Raw genomic sequence first — 21,183 nt, forward strand, 5'->3', positions numbered from 1 at the left:
TCTTGAACTAAATAGCTTGTTGAATAACTATCAATTTGGTTTTGGAGCAAAGAGTGGGACTTCGGAAGCTTTGTCAGCTTTTACAAATAAAGCTTTTGAGGCTTTAATAAAAGAAACAGTGTTTTAGTAATTTTTATTGTTTTTAGCAAAGCATTTGCTACTATTAACCGTGATATACTTTTACGAAAACGAACAAAATTAAATTTTAGTAGTCAAAGTATTAATTGGGTTAAAAGCCCTTTACACGACAGATTTCAACGAACAAAAATTAGTGGTGTACTTTCTACTGAAAAGCGCGTAACCTGGGGGTTCCACAAGGTTGAATTTTGGGCCCTACACTGTTTTTGATTTATATAAACGATCTTTGCAAATCATTAAAATGCTTACAACCTATTCTTTATGCAGATGAAACCACTCTTTTTCTAGAATCAAGTAAACTTAACAGCATGTTACCTCAGATAAATGCAGATTTGGAAATCTTCCGATGCTGGTGCATCAGTAACAAACTCACAATTAATATTGAGAAAGCTAATTATATGCCTACGAAAAATCCGCAGAACAAATTTAATTTAAAAATGCACTCTCTGCGGATAGGAAAGAACATATTAAACAAGACTGATCTTTTTAAATTCTTATGTGTTTGGCTTGATAATAATCTGAATTGGTCTACTCATATATCTAACATTCTAAAGGACCTTCGTCCAGCAGTTGGACTTTTCTATAGGTTATCAAAGTACTTCTCACGAGAAATAATGATTAAATTATATAACTCCTTGGTGAATTCTACACACACACAAACACACGCGCGTGCGCGCACACACACACAAACACAAGAAGAGATCATCATTATTATTCAGGCTTCTCGCATAGTTTTGCTATGGACATCTAGCAACATTTGCATTTGATTCAAGTATTATAAATTAGTTTTGCATTTACTTTCCATGCTGAGCCTCACAAAACAACATTATAACAAAGTATATTAATTTATTTCTCAACAATAAACGAAATGTCTTTGGTATAACCTTCAGTATATGTTATGTTGTCAGCCAGAATAAATTGGAAAACCCCTTTCAGGCGAGTCTAGGCTATGCGACAATAGGTGAGAATGTCATAACAAGCTAGTCGGCCACCTAGTTTTAACTATTTTGATACTTTTGGATACAGGTGAGAATGACAAAACATGCATTGCAATGAGCCTTTTGTATCCATTATATAAAATAATAAATTGTGACAGGCAAAACAAAGTGGAGATAATTCCTGAATAACTTTTATTGTTTACATAAAGACTAAGACAAATGTAGCAATACTGAAATAACATTCAGAATTAACATGGCTCAGCAGTATAAATACCAAGTTTTTAGACATGTGGCATAAAAATTGTGAAGATTCATTCTCACAAAGCTAATCAGGGCAACATGAGTAAATAAAATAATAGTTTTACAGAAGTATGGTGATTTGTATGAACAAGCAAGTCGAGCACCTAATTTTAACCATTTTGATATCTCAGGATACCAGTAAAAATGACTAAAATGCATTTCAATAAGCCTCCTGTATCCACTAAGTTGAATTATTAAAATATTCTACTATGACAGGCAACACAAGGGGGAGATAAATTCTGAATATCTTTTGCTTTTTACATAAAAACTAAGGCAAATGTAGCAGTACTGAAATGATATTCAGTATTAGTATGGCTCAGCAGTATAAATACGAAGTCTTTAGACATGCAGGACAAGAATTGTAGAAATTTGTTATTAATAGATAAATATAATCCATCTACTTTGGAGTTGTCTATCCATGCTTGTGAGTGTCCGCACCAGTGAGACAGCCATGACCTTTTCAGACATCACTGCCTTTCCAAAAAAGGCAGTGATTTACAAAACTGTTCTGGATCACATCAGTGCACATCCTAAGGCTTCGAAAACCTTGATGGTTTGTATGGACTAAGCAAGTTGCATAAATCAACCCGTTTGGACAACAGGTTAGAATTGTGTTAGAATGTTGTGGTTATGTATAGGGGTCTCTGTGATCACTTTTATTGAACATAATTATAAGATTCAAGGATCACAACAAAGCTGTGTAGGGAACTCCACTCAAGAGTAAGCAAGATTCCGTTCTATTCTATTTCTTCTTCCTATTGTTACCCATCCTCAAATAGAATAAGGCAAGCCGGGTAGTTTGATCTGATGAATTGATTATTGCAACAGAGTGTGACTTTCTGTTGATTATTAATTGATATATTATATTACTATTATATTACATATTTTTATATCATACAACTTTGTGGTAAAAAAAGTAAAGAAAGTCTGTGTACGTGGAAGGTTGCTGGTGGCAGATAGGAGTTGCTGTTCATGTTGACAGGACATGTTCCTGCAAAAGAAAGAAAAATGGTAAAGAAATGCTGTCTGAAGTGACAATAATAGATGTGCATTAGTTACCCAGTAAAAACACATGGCAATATGATTATTCAGCTGGAGAGGTGACACTCTTTTCGGCTGATGTCCTTGCAACTAACTTGTATGATATGAATGCATATACATATGTATGATATGAATGCATTGCGTGACAAAATCAGGCGACCTATAGCCATTAATGGGGTGCAGATTTGACTCCATGATCGTGGCAATCTTTATCAATGATTAGGTAAAACAATAAGACTTTCAGCAAAGCACTTTTTGCTTGTGTAACTGGCTAAACTCACCTTATAGTCCAGCAGTGCCAAAGTTTGTTTAAGATTCCCAGAGGGCTCCCAGGTGTTACTTCTGCTACAAAATAAAATTGAGATGATTATTAGTCTGATCAGCTTGGAGGTTTTCAGATGCTACATGTTTCCGCTCTTAACATGAGGTCATCGGGCTTTGTTACAGCAATGACTAAATGAATAAATGACAACTCAATACAGCATCAACTCCTCTATGGTTGATAATCCTGATTTGTGTATACTCTGCTAAATTAATATTTCCATCGTTTTGACTGGCTGAAGCTGAGTCATGACTAAAAGCATGGAATTTAGTCATGACTCAGCCCATGAATATTTGCCACTAATAGACATTCGGCTGACACAACTTACTGTGAAGAATAATGTTTCCACTTCAACGGGTATAGTGTTCTACCATTCTTGTCCTGAAAAAATATTCAGAAACAAATTATGAGAATCGAAAGGTGAAAGAGAGAGGAATTGAGGGGCAGAAAACCTGTGTCAAACATATTGTAACATGTGGTAGTGAATGTAGTCCACGCATGACCAGAGGTTGAAATTTTTTGAACACAAAATATCAATTTGCATTCCAAATATGTGTCAAGTTGTCTTTTCTTGACAGTAACATTACCCATTGCTGACACAAAAAATTGATCAAATTTGCACCTATCTAATATAACAGTGCCATAAGATATTGAACGTCATTTAAAAAAATACACATAGATTACCGAGTACACCATTTCAGGTATTTGTAATGATCATACCCAGTTAATTAACCAATTTAGTCATTTTATGCAATTTTTCCCCGAAGGATGGATCCCCAGGATTATAGATGTTTATTGGCATGAGAAGACAAAAAATTCCCATGATTTGGACCTTGGTATACTTCAATGTGTACTCTAAAACAATTGAAAAGTGCTTTTGACTGTTCATCAACTTACCAACTTTTCATTCAATATCTCTTCTGCATCTGAGTCAGAATCGTTTGGGTTAATTTATCCTGCTGGAGTAGTATTTCCTATACAACAAAGAAAAACCATATCTTTAGTGAAAAAAGACGCAATGATTGAGCTGCTAGCAACCAGTTCATACCATAGCATGCTAGCGCAACAAGTAATTTGTCCAAGCGAAAAGCCCATCCCGAATCACACCTGAAATCAACCATGGTTAGCTGAGGAAAGAAAATTATTTGATCATTGACTGCTACCCTGTGGGCTGTTGGCTTTCGTGATTATGACAAAGCTGCTAGTGAGCGAAGCAAACACAAGCTGTGTTGTGGCTATTTGGCTGTCAATTAACGTACAAACATGTCAAATTATGACATGTTAAACAAAATGGTAACAAAATCATGACAACAGGTTGTTATAACTGATAGTATTGCTGGGTTGTTTTGCGAAATCCACTATAAGCACAAAAAGACACCACCCATGGGCAGAAAAAAACATTTTTTGTTCTCTTCTGTCCTTCCCCTCCCACCTCTCCTTGCAAGAAGAGTGGTGAGGGAAGGAAAGAAGACAATAACAAGAGTTTTTGCTGCCTATGCACCACACAGAACAAAAAATTTACCTGCATAGCAGCCATCCTTCCTAAGAAAAAATCAAATAGCAAAATAGTCAATTTCATCATGGTCATAGCGCATTACTGGACAATTGATAAGAGATTCAACACAACGACAAGCAAAAATGAAACACCATTTTTTACTTACTGGAGCGCTGCTTATTCGGCCTTTTTCTCTGCTTGCTCTGGAAAATAACAGTACTAAGGTCAATGGCATTCAGAAGTTACATGTACTTTAAATTTGAGCAAAGGTCAATTGCAAAGAAAATATCTTGTGGCATAGACAAAAATATCAGCAACAAAATTGCTCGACTGAGGCTCAACAAAATTAGACAGTGAGGAATGAGCTATGGCTTTACTAACTTTGTGTGTCTGTGTGTGCCATGCTTTTTCAACACACCTTTTCTACAACAAACGATATTGAACATTTCATTGTTGGGTCTGTATTAGCTTTTCTGAACTGTTTGTCAATCTTGTATGTCATAAATTGTATGAAGAAAGATGACCAAACAAGAGGAAGCAATTCATATGCATTGTTTCTCTAATGTTCTCACATTATTTAAAATTTTGGTTTCTTTTAGCACAAAATAATATGAATACTATACTTACAGTCTTTGTAGGTGTTGGTGTGGTTGAGGAAGTAGTAGTAGTAGTAGTAGTAGCTGATCTGTGAGCAGATGTACAAGGTGATATGGGAGCAGATGTAGAAGTAGCAAATGTGGAAGTTTATGTAGTAGCTGATGTGGAAGCGGATGTGGGGTTATAAGGTTCATAGGTCCTTTGCACATAGTCTTCTGCAACAAAACAATCAGCAAAGACAGATAGGGGAGTAGGATGTAATATAAAACAGGCTATTAAGTTATGTTCTGCTGTACATTGAAAAGACCAACGGAACTTACTACATATTGTCATATCATTGAATGCTTCTTTGATGACTGACACAATTTCAGTCTGGTGGCATCTTTCCTCGATAATAGTAGACAAGGTACCTTTGCCTGAAGGTTTGAATACCAGGCATAAAACAGATAAACCTGCACCATAGGCGTGGGCAGTCTGTAAAAACGAACATAAACAATATTATATGAGTGTACGATACATTCGTTCATATCATGAATTACAACAACAACATGAAAAGCAAATCTTCTGCTAGCTGACAATATACCATTGCACTAAAGGTGAGCTGGTTCAGATTTGTTGAGCTTGGAGAATTTGCCCTATTTTCTCAGTTATTTGGATGCTAGGTATTCCTAAAATAACTCTTTTGCACGGGCTGTTGTCTTATTCATTTCATCTACTAAGGAAAGCTGTCCTATACTCAGTTGGGCTTGTGCAACTATTACTGGCATGGTAAGCTTCAGGGGACCAATCAATAAGTGTTGTAGTCACCGCCATCACAAAGCTTCCAAACCAATATTACAAGTTATTTTCACATTAACCACATTTGTATTTGAATCTACTATACTTTGATATCTGCATATTTTTGAACAACTTCAATGGAAACAAACCTGAATTGCAGCCACAAAAGTAAGTTGTTTCAAAACTGAGCCTGAGCGTATTAAAAACTTTCCATTTACAAAATTTGGCATGTCAGTCTTATAATATGATGTAAAGCAAAATATATTTTGCTACACTCACAGCACGCTCCAGTGCATCCACATAGAATTTTGTGGTCTTCTTCTCAGCCCAGCCTTTCTCCCACCTTTTCTTAAGTGTAGACATCCTTGCCTGTGCCTTCAAATCACGGAAGATGATGCCTGTCAAAAGAATAAATGGGTACAGATAAAACTATCGCATACAGAGTAAAACTTTGACATTGATGGATAACCTGGCACTGCAAAGCATGCTAAACCAACATCACATTTCCACATGTAGCGGAGTTCTGATGATCAAAGCTGTTATTGAGAACAGTGAGATTTAGGCAAAACAAGAAAAGAGTTCAATGCTAAAAGACCATGCAAAGCAATCACTACTAATAGTATTAACGCAGAAGCTTCTAAATGATGATTGCTTTAGACTTTCGACATGCACTACATTTTGTGGCATTGATGGCATTAATGGCCCCACACTGGCACTTCATCTTGACAACTAAAAATAAATGCAAAAAGGAAAATTTAAGGACAGCTTACTTTTATGTTGATGTGACTGGGTGCTTTGCCTGTGAATCATAACAAATTATTATAAATATTGCAGAATTAAAAGGGCAGGGAGCTCACTGTTTAAAAAAAAATAGACAAACTTATCACATGCATTACAACTATTTTTAGATACATTTCCTGTGCTACCGCAAACGCTACAACTTCTTTCCATAATGCTGCAAGCTACAACGTAGACAAAAGAACATCAGACAATAAAATATGAGGTGGTGATAGCGTGATACCAGTAATATAAGTAATAACAAGGAGACGCCCCAACAGTCTGACCGCTTCCAGCATATAAAATGAGCTGTTAGATATGTTCATAAAACAAACAATAAAATGAAAAGACATATTGTAGACACTTTACTGTTTCAAGCCATATATTAGATTTTTGTATGTGGTTCACTGGTGATTCATGATAATAACTTTTGTTTTCTTTGAATAAACTGAGTGCCGCTTCATATGGTACATGGCAGGTCTAAGAACCTGGTCTCCAGTCTCAAGATGAAGTCGAAAAGTTGTAATATTAAATATGTAAAATTGACGTACCATCTAAGCACAGAAATCAGCACTTGAGTCACCCGGATCAATCTCGTTGTAAAGTTAGGGTATGGCCAAGTTCAGAACTTTAGATTAACAGTACAGCCATAGTAGGTAGTGATTATGAACTTTCAACTACAAGCGACCTTAAGCAAATATATTAAACACACATGTCCTGAACTGTTATTCAATGGTACAGCCACCTCACTAAATAAGTTTATGGATGGGGTTAATTGAGCCTGCACCCATTCAATTCCCTTTATTTTGCTATACTTATGGATACGCATGCTGGGTCTTTATAAGGTGTGTAATTTCAGAAATGCATTAAAACTGATTAGTGATTGGATGGTTTTTAATCAACAGGATTTGAAAACTTGGCTGTGTGTTAGACTAATGAGGTTGCTAGATAGATTTCACGGTATTGACCTCTCCAAATTGTGTTTGCAGTGAGCTACCCTTAAACTGCTGCCCATGTAGAAATTTAGCTATCGGCCTACTGCCAGCCTTTGACTGAACATTGCCAATTTTGCTTCATGATATGTATACAATAATTTCTTCAACTTCAAACTTATCTAGAACACTTTTGTTTTATATTTTATTGTGTTAACATGTTAACCCATAGCACTATGCAAAAAAAATCAATGTATCCACGCTTTGTGCATTGATAAAGCTATGTGTACAGCGTTTTTGAATTGACAGCTATTAATTGTTCACTTTTGAGCTTTTAAGAGCTCGTAATCACATTTCCACATATTTTGCACCTACAACACAGCAGAGGAAGACATGGTGAACTTTGTGATACCAAATAATCGTAATATGAACTTTGTTGCTAGCAAACCTTTAAAGCTCGATGTATAGTTGTGTTGGGCCAGTATATAATTTAGTGCCGAATAGGATATCCTTGCACTTCTTTATCGGTTTTCCTGGTGTCGGTATCCTCGGTATTTACCATCTTCGGTATCTGCTGCCAACTAAGAAAGTTCGGTAATGTCGGTATTGTAGTTCGGTACACTGCATTTGGTTTGAAGTGTGTGTTTAACTTGAGCTTACCTACTGCACATTTTTATATAACGCAGGTAGGGGGATAAATCAAATATATTTTATTTTTATTTATATTTGATAAAATATACAACACGTATGTCGTTTTACATTTTACCAATGTAGAATGTAATATAATACTAGATACCTATAGGTAGCGTGGTAATGTCGGTTGAAGAAAGAGTTATAATGTAATTCGCATGTGTGGTTTTCAGAATTTCTGAGAAAAAAGTTGTGATTGCCAATGTGCGCTGAGCCACCTTCTTTGATTAGCGTGTTCCTCAAAGATGCGTTTCTGCTATTAACCGTAACATCAATTGACGCACGATTTTTCTCATTACTTTCTCAATCCGTTACATAGCGATTGTGGGTGAGACATCAAATGAGCTCTTTCATAAGCAACTTATTGGGAAGGAGAGTATCCCGTTCGCACACATCGCCGGTATGCTGTAGCCTGTCAGATACAAAAATATTTCCAGATAACCAATTACCGATAGGCTTTCACGGATAAATACCGATCATATCAAACCAGCTGCGGACAACTAGCTGTCACCGAAAATGATTGATTTTTCGGAGACCGATAATCACTCGGTGTCGGTAAAAGCGGATAAATCTTTACCGGCCCAACACTGGGTGTAGCCTATACATGTTGGCAGCTTATACACAATATTTTTCATAATTAAAAAAAGGCTTGAAACCAGAACCTTTAATGTTATCTGCAGCAGCGACTATTATTGAGCAGGCCAGAGAATCACACAATGAAGCTGAATTTTGACTAAAAAATTTAATAAAAGCAACCAGAAACCTTAGCTGTTTTGTGAACTATTGCTCAGCAGGTATGTAAGAAACTTTATTCACTATAAATATTAAAACTTGACAACAAAATTATAATTACAAAAGTAATTGATTCGACGTTTACAACGTCAGAAGGTTTGGTCGAAAGGATCAGCCAATGTACCCATGTTCCATAAGTTGTTATTGTTAGTCGTGTTCAATTTGGTCCAACCAAAATGAACCTAGATCTGCTATTTTATAAAAAAAACATACCTGTAACTTTTTAACAGAAAGCTCGATATATTTTACCACACATAGATAATTAAATCATAGCTCAATATACAACAGGTGTTATCACACAACATAGAGACAACTGACAATACCAAGAAGACAATACTACAATATGGAAGAATATTCTTACAACCAAATCCAAATATATGAGTGTATCCAAATACATTTGAACATGCACAGTTGTCTTTTAGTTAAATGGCTCATATCAAGTATGAGTTTTCATATGCGTTTTGAATTGATAGCGTTGAGTAAAGTTACTACTGCATATCTTGCACTGGTATGGTTTTTCTTCAGTGTGAGTCCTCATATGACCTGTTAGGTATTGGCGATGAGCGAACCGACTACTGCATATCTTGCACTGAAAAGGCTTCTCTCCAGTGTGAGTCCTCATATGACTTGTTAGGGTACTGCTTTGAGCAAACCGACTACTGCATATCTCGCACTGAAAAGGCTTCTCTCCAGTGTGAGTCATCATATGACTTGTTAGATTACTGCTTTGAGCAAACCGACTACTGCAAATATCGCACTGAAAAGGCTTCTCTCCAGTGTGAGTCCTCATATGACTTGTTAGATCACTGCTTTGAGCAAACCGACTACTGCATATCTTACATTGAAATGGCTTCTCGCCAGTATGTGTCGTCATGTGACGTGTTAGAGTATGGCGATGAGCAAATTGACTACTGCATATCTTGCACTGGAAGGGTTTTTCTCCAGTATGAATCCTCGTATGGCTTGTTAGATCATGGCGAAGGGCAAACCGCCTACTGCATGTCTTACACCGAAATGGTTTTTCTCCAGTGTGAGTCCTCATGTGTCCTGTCAGATGATGGCTACGAGCAAACTGACTACTGCATGTTTCACACTGAAATGGTTTCTCTCCAGTGTGTTTTCTCATGTGTCTTGTTAGATGACTGTGGCAAGTAAAGCTAGCACTGCATATCTCACAATGAAGAAGTTTCCTTTTAGTGAGACCTTTTATTGTTGTCTTTACAGTGGTAGTGTATAACAATCTTCCAGATCTATCATTTTGATCTCTTTCAAAAGATTTCTGTCCACAATTTTTACCTATAATACAAGTTAATAGTTTTTTGGGCACAAACTAAGTAGTATGGTACAGTCAAGAATTGTTATATCATAAAACTCTCACTGATACCATGTAAGTAATATTAAAAAATTCTCCAAGAGTTTTCATTGCAACTATGCCTAATATACCATATGCAATAAGTTAAACACACGGTATAAAGTAAAGGAACAACCATCAGATGTAAAGCATTTAGTACGGAAGGATTTTTCAGATGACTAAATTTAAATATGTTTCTATCTCAGTGTGCATCTTACTTCCTGCTGCAACAACCACATCCTTGATATGGACAAATAACAATAACAGCCTCTAGATGTATTTTGGTTAAAAAAAACTTTGGTGTGACACTCGAGTCTATCTATTCTTTCGGCATAAGTTGATATAATGTAAAACCTCTAGTTGAACGCCATGACGCTTGATTTCTCAATCCTTCCTTTATTGTGGCGATCGATTGAATATGGTGTTTAAATAGAGGCTGGCGCTGTATTTTTTGATCGGCTTGTCAGAACTGTGAGAAGATAAATTTAGCCATTTACGGGGGAAGTGATTGTCGCCTATAGTTTGCCCTCTCGTTCCAATGGTGCAATATTAAACGTTTTTGATGCAATAAATCAGCTAAAATACCTCCAACTTCTCAAAGGTCCCTAAATAAATATGCATTGAGAAACAGAGAAATATCACTACCAGTTGATATATATTGCTCAAAATTAACCTGCAGTGACATTATGGCATGTGTCCTGTTTGAAAATTTGTTGCAGCTTTCAATTTTTATTTAATTCTAAATTTGTAGACATACCTTTATTTTAGATCTTTATGCACCAATGTTTCATAAAAAAACTCATTACACTCATTGATATGTTTGCTACCGTTTACAGCCAAAAGTAGCTTTCCATGTTCAATAGAAGAGGAGTTGCGAGTGTCAATAAATTGTACGATCAGACTACTGCAATGATACTTTTAAATGATATGCTGTAATGCCGTAATGTAATTCTGTAATGTAATGCTGTAATGTAATTCTTCTGCATGGCCGAACTAGTTGAAACTTGCGCCCAAACATTTTTTTGTCAGAGCAAAACTTCTACGTTGCTCTGCACATTTGTGTTTACGCGTTGCATTCAGCACGAATGCGTTGCATTCGTGCTGAATGCAACGCGTAAAAGTTTTGCTACCTAATTGTAACCATTGGCCTAAAACCAGTCGTTCATCTATCATCATAAATCTAAACCGTCTTTTTATATACATATACTTCAAAGTATCAAGACAGCGTTTACAAGGAACTACTATTAGCATGGACAGTTAATAATTATCTCCATACTGTTGTTTTCAATGTTTAAACAAAAGAAGTGGAAAGCTGTCGAGTTGGATAACAACAAAAATTATTGTTATATGCGTAAACGATACATTTTTAATATGATTTAGTGGAAACTTTTCTAGCAATCACTCGATATAATGGTTTCATAACAATCCATGATCGTTAAAGCGGCGGTCAAATGAAAGTGGTGTTGAAATAGAAGGTGGCGCTCTATTTTTCAACCTTCCTCTCATAGTGACAGTTAAACATAAGTGACGTTGAAATAGAAGTGGCGTTTAATTAGAGGTTTTACGGTAATCAGCAGTTTTATTCAAAATGTACTTACTTGGAGTCAGCTGGTACATATTGTTAATAAAGCAAACCTAAAAGGTTTGTAAGTGTGTAGTCAATGAATTCTAATACAAAGACTAGAAAAAGATACTGAAGTAAGCTTAAACATTCGACAAAATGAAGCTCATAAAGTGTTTCATCCAAATTTAGTCTTCATGTAGTAAAAAGCTAACTTGAAAGACAAGTGCCATCATGTGACAAACTGATAAATACACAATTTTATACTTCCATGAAACCAATAGTTAACTTTCGGATAGGGTCATGATCAGGTCATCCATGCTTTGGTCATGCGTTTGTGAAGACCATGAGCTAAACATGTCCAACAGACAAACTTAGCTTATAAAAATTATTCTTGTCATTATCTTTTTAAAATGATTTTCCAAAACACTACGCAAAAGTCTCCACTTTTTCACATGAATACAAAAACAAATATGTTATTGTCTATTTTATCCATGAACAAATACATTTCAAAATGACTATGACCACTGCAAACGTTGAATCGACAAACTGTTGAGACGTTTTACCAATATAGGAGTGTTGAGACCAGCAAATATAGCAAATATAAGACCAGACATGTCGATATAGCAACCAGGACAAAAAGGACTGGCTGTAAAAAACTGAAGTCCTCCGACAACTAGTACTAAAAATAACATCTATGAAAAGGTCTGTGACTTAATAGAAAATAGCACAATATATTATAGTGAGATTGAGGATTTTAGTTTTACTAATAAACCAGTTTGTGAGACAATAGAGGAAGGTAATTATCATATTCATTCGACTAACAGACATCAGAGCTAATCAACAGCAGTTATTACTATTATCTAATAAATATTTAACTGACCAGTTGGGGAGACGTTACCAGCACCACCATCAGATCCTGGTTCTTTTCTTACTTCTGCAACTCCTACAATAATTATGGGAGGTCATCTAGAGAATATAGCAATGATAATTGTCTCGTATATTTATTAAGTTGAAATGAGTTCCATGAAAATTTAACTGCAATATATTTGACTACCTTCATCACTGTCATTGTTGATTGATGAATCACCAGGTTCTACTGTAACATCAGAATCTACAATACATAATATCGATAAATTACTAACTACAAGGGGAGTTATAGTTCAACTAGGTATGAGGACCAGCCTAGAAATTTTTTGCTCCAAGCTGATTGGTAAAAGCATGATGATAAAATATTATGTAGTTATGATACTATATGGCTATAGTGGAACTAGTTATAACAGGAATGGGAATCCAAGACATATATCTACAAGAAAAAGCAGATATGGTTGTACAAATTACAATATCTGGCAAATTTATAGAGACATGGACTAAAAAGAAATTAGAGCTAAAAAATGACAGAAATAAATATGGTTATCAAGGACACTAATAAACAAGAAATCGGTACAGAGAACATGATCATAGATGGCATGAATAAAGAAAACATGTGTACAGAAGATATAAAAACATAATATAAAAACCATAAGTGATCGATAATCTTTATCATATAAATACCATAAAACCTCAATATAAATGCCGTGGCAATGCATTTTTCAACCCTTCCCTTATAATGACATTTTATGAGAAGTGGCGCTTAAATAGAGAATGGCGCTGTATTTTTCAACCATTATCCTATAGTGACGTTCTATCAGAGGTGACATTTAAATGAAATGGGGTGTTTAAAAATACATCAAATAGAGTTCCTACTTTACGTACAAATGACGGCAAGTTTAGCTTTGGCTGATATTGGTACAACGTGAAGCTCAAAGTCTCCTTCCTGTCTATTCGTGCAAGTTGAGTGAATGACCCAGAATGAGTACGATGGCGTAAATTCGTACAGCGTAAGTGTGAAATGATAGAATTTTTAAATTACCACTATTTATACCAATATAATCACATATTCATTTTTCTATAATATTTTTATACCAATAGATGTCTTCATCCTTCTAAACCTATGGCGCGAGACTGAAACAAAGAAAAAATTACATTACAATGGAATTGAATTCACAGCATGCCGCTTGCTACGTTACCAATGTAACACTTGCGCAATCGATTATCTTCCAGCATTTCAGAATAGCTGTACAATCGTTATTACACCAGAATTTAAATACAGCGAACCAATACTATTTTAATTTGTTCCAATCTTGGCATCAAAAGATGAAAACTTTGAATAGAGGGATAAAAACCTTTAAGGCTGGTTCACACTTTATCGCCGTATTTTGGTGTTGTCAATTCCGCATTGGTCATCGATTTGTGAAATGTAAACAAGTGGTATCGATGAAGCAACACGGACCCGTCGGGAAAGTGTGCAGCTGTCAAACATCTCCGATGCTTCATGTGGCATGAAATACTGGCTTTCAAATGTGAACCATTTTGACGATGGTGATTCAAAGTTGTGCATAGCATGATTTCTTCATATCCGTTTATGATAGTCACTGTGGGACTAGCTTTTGATTCCTGCATGCGAAAACAAAGAGGTTTTTTTCGCAAAAAATTAAAAAGATAAATGTCACAGAGTATTTCCTGATGCAAACGCAGATGGGTTTGTGTTAGTGTGAACATGGTTATCGTCGACAATCACCGGAGTATTGTAGCATCGATGCCGAAATATGTCGATTTAGTGTAAACCAGCCTTTAGTAATTATCTAATGCAAACACCTTGAGGTACAAATCATCAAATTTTTATATACGTATTCTACATATTAAAAATTAGTGACAAATTAATAGGTTAACCTTAGTAACTATAGTTACCTACAGAAGGTCTCATCTATTTGGTGGTTATAATCTGCAATAACATGTAACATTACAATGTACTTTGTGCAGTATGTAATGTATGTACCGTAGGGAGTTCTTACCTCCAGGGCAGACATATAACATAGGCGTTGAATTCAGCTTACATGAATTTAGCTTACTAAACACATTCTTGAAGTCAGGTCATCATATGGTTTTAACCATTTTACCAATCTTAAAATTGTTCATCGCTAGAATTTTATTACACATCTGTTTCCAATTTCATTTTTATAACAACTAATAACGAATAACACCGAATCGAGTGAGATCGCTTCGGATTGCTTTCATTAGTTGCTAGTGGAATTTCGAAGAGTAGCATATCAGTCTCTATCTCATCCCGACTTTTCAGAACACCGACCGCAAAATTTGAAAGTCACAAAAACATTTTTGTTGGTGCCATATTCAAAATGCTGCAACAAGATAATGAAAAAATATTGTGTTTCATATTGAAAGATAAGAACCATAAAACAAGGACAGCGGAACTTTGGGTGCGCTGTATTTAAACAATTGTGTACTATGAAGACTAAAGCTTCACTACAAATGTATAATTACAGAAGCAATAAATGCAATGTTTCCGATGCCAAAAACTTCAGGCAGATAAATCAACCCAAGTACACATACCCAAAGCCTTCCGTCACCAATCATGTTCAATTTGGTTAGACTAAACTGAACCAAAGCTTATAATTTATTGGATATATTATTTTAATCAAACATACTTCATGTTATGCAAATAGGTAATTCAATCAACATTCAATATGCAACAGATATGATCACACAACAAAAAGAAAACTGACTATACAATTTTCACAAAACAGAATCAGAATATATCTGTGCATCTTAATACATATGAACATGTACCGTAATGGTTGTATGTCTTACAATTAAAAGCCTCCCTATAACGTATGAGTATTCATATGTATTGTTAAATAACGTGGTTGAGCAAATCTACTACTGCAAAACTAACACTGAAATGGCTTCTCACCAGTGAGAGTTCCGATGTGGACCTTTAAATACCATAAAACCTCTAATTGAAGGACACTTCTATTTGAATGCCACCTCTATTTGAACAGCACCTCCAATTGACCGTTACTCTGAGCGAAGGGTAGAAAAATAGAGCCACACTCTCCAATTGAAAACTACCTCAATTTGACCGCCACTGATATTACTTGGCCTTTAAGAGCACATAATATCAACTGTTCAGTAGAAAAGTGTCCACAAAATCGTATTAATAATTAATCGTTTACATCAATAACAAATAATTTTCATGTTGCCCAACTTCAAAACTTTGCTTTTATCGATAAAAATTTGAAAGCAACACCATAGCAATAATCAATAATGGCCGCAAGCTAGTAATAGTTCTATGTTTATTGCGCTCTTTCTACTTTGACGTAGCCTACACATATAAAAGACGGCCTAAATGTATGATGGCAAACGAAATTTCAAAGCAACTCAATAGAACCAATTGCTGTCTCAATCTAATAGTGGTCTCTTGTTTAACACAGTCCTGGTACTTCAACGTACATGTACATTTATGTAAAAAGGCTAAATTTATGATGGTAAATGAAACTTTGAAAGCAAAGCCATAAAAAAACTACTAACAATCTCAGGCTAATAGTAGTTCTCTGTTTAACTTGGTCCTAAGATTTCGAAAGACATGCATATAAAAACCGGTTTGGAAGTTTTGAACCAAAGGTTATGTTTACCAGGCATACTTTCATTGTGTTAAACACAGCACGCAAATGTTTTGCTCGTGATGGTGTGCCTGAGAAGATCGATCATCATGATCATTAGAACTGCACTCCGATTTCGAAATGCCGAAGGTCTACATCCAATCTTTTGTCTTTAGATTCGCCCATAAAATGGTTTATAAACTGATGTTAAGACTTCAAAACATTTTGATGGCCAATGAAAATTAATTTCAGAAACACTGTATGATGTAATAACAGCCATTGTTACGGCATTTTCAAGACTATTGAAACTAAAAAAAGGTTTTTGGTGTTTTTTAAACTTATATTTCGATATATGTGAAAAACCATTTAGAAAAAGGGCGGAGCCCAACGGCATGAATGTCGGTTTGCCTGACAGAGGACACATAGGGTGTGTACACTGGGAAGTATGGGCCACGTTAGCATCGCTTGGCAAGTAAAATGTTTAAATGTATCTTCCCAAACTCTGACCAACTAGTCAACAGAAAAAATGCCACTCTCTGATAGAACATCACTAAAAGGAAAAATTGAAAAATACAGCGCCTTCAAACTCTTATTGAAAATAGGGTTGAAACCTTTACATGAGCCAATACACTCAAATAAAGGTTTAATGATTGAATTCTGACCTAGATAACTGAGCCAATTGATGAATATTTTATAACCTATGTCATTAGGCAAAAGTTGAAAAAAGTAAACCTATCTCAGGACTAACCTGAGAGCCACACGATGATAACAAAGGTCTCAATATGTCTCAGGATCACTAGTGTTCCACTAATGGGGTGTTTGAAGTCCTGTTGAAAACAAAATCTTGACATGTTATTAATCCTGTTAGACTAATATCAAATTTACCTTTATCACAGTGTGTGTTGGCTGATGGAATCTCTGGTTCTAGATTGAGCTCAATGTCTACAATATAAAGAACATAGAAATGCAGATACATTGAATGATCTTAAGTGTACCAAATATTTTAAACAATTTTTTTTATAGAAATCCTATGTGACTCTAAACTTAGTGTGACTTTTGCAGTCAAAGGTCAAAATTTATTAAAAATGACTTATACTCTCTTAGCTCTCTTAGATCTGCCTTTAGCACATGATATCCTCAAACTCTTAAAGTTTAGAATTTATTCATTGTTCTTATGCTTAACTTTGTGATTAGGAACCATCGACAGTCTATCAACATAACATTTTTTAGACTTCACTTCCTCAACTTTCAACTGTCCAGGTGGGCTGTGTCACGTGTGATCCTGCCTGTCCGAAGAATAACAACTTTGAGCAATACGCGCTTCAGGGCAGACGCGGGGAGCAATTCGTGAACTTGTGTTGAGTGTTGTACTATAATTATTGTTTGGTATTATTACTGCTATTCGTACTTCGAAACTCAAACCTATTTTTGAAGTTTTTTCTCATCTATTCCCCCTCTCCTCAAGCAAACTTTTCCTTTAAGATACAAAACAAATTTGAGCGAAACAAATTTAGATGGCTTCAGATGCGGCGACTAAATGGCCGAGTATTAAAGTTGGGTCACTTTCGACAACAGCAGCGCTAAGTTTTTCTCATCAGAAGATTTGAAAAGGCAGGCTAAAAGTCAAGGTGAAAGCGAGTCACAAAGCGAGGTAAAAACAGCCAAGTCAGGGAAAGAAAAATATTTAAAACTGAAAATGAATGATAAGATTTAAACGTAAGATTCAAACTTGTGTCTAAATGTGTATATAGTAAGCTAAGTTAATTTCAGTTAGAACTAAATTTAAAGCTTATGTTATATTACGTGGCTTTACAAAAGTGTAACACGTAATGTGTAGTGTACTGAACATGTTGCTGTCACAGCTCTGTCATAATGCCATTAACCTCTACCATCTGTCGCAAATGTAAGAACACTATAGTGTACTGTACATAATGTACTATTTTATTGTAGATCATAACCGCTAGACATATTGGATACTTTGTGAGCGTGAATGGAAAAATAAAATAAAGAAAAACATATTTTCGTGAAAATATCCTGTTTTAGGTAGTCTTTTTTGCATAGGGTGAGAACGGATTAATTTGTATTTGGTTATTTTATATTAAAAAATTGATATGAGATAAGAGAGAACTGACATACGGGTGCAGTCCCAGAACGCATGATGCTCATATATTGAGGTATGCCTGTATATGAAAAGCTATTGAAAAGCTAAAAACATTGCTTTTTGCCGTCAAGTGCTACGGCACTGCATTTATGCACCAAAACACAGCATTTTGTTTTAGCTATTGCTCTGTTACTACTTCTACTATCTAACCCAATTCATCAATGTCTCATTAAAACCTTTATAACAAAAGAATAAAAGGTAAGAAGGTAAGAACTCTATACAGTACTGTACATACGGCGCTGCATTTATGCACCAAAATGCAACATTTAGTTTTAGCTATTGCTATGTTATTACTTGGACTATATAGACCAATTCATCAACAGATATTTCACTCTTACTGTAGAAAAGTCAAAACATACCCTACAGGATGAATTTATTCGCAGAGTTAGGTTTCGCACAAATTGCCTTTTTTATGCATTTTTGCTGATTAATTTATTTGCGGATGAACACAATCACTCCCTATTAAAAGTTAACTCTATTGCGGCTAGCAATGAAGTTAACCCATCACATGCGCACACCGCGTGTTTCAGTTTCTGTTTAGCTTTCAACTACGAGTCGACCTTGCTAAGCTACAAATTTCTCGCTGCGTTCAGAGGTTTTCACGAAAATTCATCGATTTGAAAGCCTTTGATGAACCAACAACTTAGGGTAAGTAATGAGGTTTTTTTTAAAACCATTTACTAAGATAATAATTGAATTTTACTTAAGTTCTTCAGTAAAACACAATATTTATTTCTTCAATCCCTACCGCTTCGTTATTTCTTTTAGCGTGAGACAAAGATTTTTCATCATCCACGGAGGCACAATGACTGCAAGGGTGGTAGATGTCATTCTTAGAAGATCACCAAGCATTCAGGGAGGTCTTGAAATTGAGTTAGAAGTGACCGTCACTGCTAAAGAGGAGAATATATATGTTTAAAAAAGAGGCACAAAAACGCCTTTACAAGCACAATTTTTGGCCAAATGGCAGAACTTTGCAATAGTAAGCCACGAGGAGAGTTCTGATGACAACTCTCTTACCAGCCATTTAGTAGCAAGAGAATCGACTTTAACATCTACCCAAGACAGTGACCGCGATATAGAGCAGCTATTACCAAAATAACTAGTCAGAGATCACCATTACGCGCTAGTATTTACTTATCAAGATTATCAGTTTAATTTTATTGCCGGAAAACAGCCATAGGGGCTAAGCTTTTTCTATTTACTCCATTCATCGTTTGTAAAATTTTATTTGTATTTGAAATATTTTATTTGTCACCCAAGTTTGCAATAAGTTATAATGTATCTATACTTAAAATAGAATATATAATATAATTATGTGTGCTGCAGCGATATTAAGGAGTTGTTGTTGATGAAAGGGGTCTAGGTTGACTGGTTGCTTCTCTGGCAATATTCCTGCCTTGGTAGATATTACTACTTGTCTCTAGTTTTCGTAATCGGAATATGAAAGCAATCAATTTTTAAACAAAAGAATTAACTAACACAGTTAATTATGGAACAAAGTATCTGCACAGCAAATCAAATACATACCATAATGTCCAGATCAGAATTATTATCACCCTCAACTTCGGTATTAGAGGTTGATGGAGTTGATTTCAATGTAAAAAGACTGCAGGAGAGATTTTTGCAATGACAATGCCATGCCGTATAACTTGTGAAAACGTTGAATAATTTTGTAAAGGAGTTTGATGCATTGAAAACGGGTTCAACTCAAAGCCCCGGCTATGATTTTAAAAGTTTTGGAACTTGGCTACGTTTAGTACTTCTGACTAGCAACTATTTTTGCAATAACACCATTCTGCATATCTTGTGACAACTTTGAATAATTTTGTAAAGAAATGTGATGCACTAACAATGGGGTTAACTCAAAGCCCCGGCAATGATTATCAAAAGGTTTTGAAACTCAGCTGCGTTTGGTATTTATGCCCGGCAGCTAGCTTTCAATTTGAGGCAGTAGTTGTTCTCCCTTGTGAATAAAAATCAAACTAATTATTCGCAGAATTTAGTAATTCACGGAATAGACTTCGCGAAATCGCAAGTTTTTATATCCATCAGATATTTTCATCTTGTAGGGTAAGTGACATAAATCACACGCTACGCCCTTTAAAAGGTCAATAGACCTATCACCTATATTACATGTATATTATAATATATTAACTACAACTAAAGGTAATAGTCTATGAATATACTGTAACCTATTTGGAGTATAATCGTTTTGTACAAACTCATGTATATTGTGTATGCATACTGTACGCATTTTGCGCCCTAGTGGTATGTTTAAGCCGATTACGTCTGTTTAATGTACAGTACTCAAATATCAATGTCCGGACATGATTAGTCTGAACAAAAAAAGGTCAAAGGTTGACTGTATATCACCTTTACTAAACCAAACTAGTTTAACCATTCAATTCACAAACACATCAAACCTATCAAAGCTTATCAGCAGCAGTTATCACTATTATTTAATTAATCTTTAACTTACCAGTTGGGTAGAGGTTATCAGGACCACCATCAGATCCTTGTGCTGTTTTTACTTCTTCAAATACTGCAATATTCATGAAAGGTCATCTATAAAGAATGATAGTGAGCAGCTTTTCGTACATATATATTAAAATTTCATAAAAAAAATTCTTCAACATAATTACCTTCATCACTGTCTGTGTTGATTGATGGATCATCAGGTTCTACTTTGATCTCGATATCTACAATATAATGTATTTATAATTTACTACCTACGTACATTGATTTAGTGGAGCTACACAAAAAGACAAGCCTAAACAGTACTTTAAAGAATAGAGAAAGCATAATATTA

General features: G+C 35.3%; 1 protein-coding gene across 1 annotated transcript in view; it reads right to left on the minus strand.

Annotated features, from left to right (window-relative positions):
• Nucleotides 1-4,978: 4,978 nt before the first annotated feature.
• LOC137387032 (zinc finger protein 26-like) overlaps nt 4,979-21,183 on the minus strand; it is an 81,103-nt gene continuing 64,898 nt past the window's right edge. The window contains exons 3-6 of the mRNA XM_068073314.1: nt 9,292-9,846; nt 5,888-6,006; nt 5,152-5,305; nt 4,979-5,046 (exon numbers count right to left, since the gene is read on the minus strand). Coding sequence (XP_067929415.1) covers nt 4,979-5,046; nt 5,152-5,305; nt 5,888-6,006; nt 9,292-9,846 — 896 coding nt within the window. The remainder of the gene's footprint in view (nt 5,047-5,151; nt 5,306-5,887; nt 6,007-9,291; nt 9,847-21,183) is intronic.

Source organism: Watersipora subatra, chromosome 2, assembly GCF_963576615.1.
Source record: "Watersipora subatra chromosome 2, tzWatSuba1.1, whole genome shotgun sequence".
Classification (NCBI taxonomy): Eukaryota; Metazoa; Bryozoa; class Gymnolaemata; order Cheilostomatida; family Watersiporidae; genus Watersipora; species Watersipora subatra.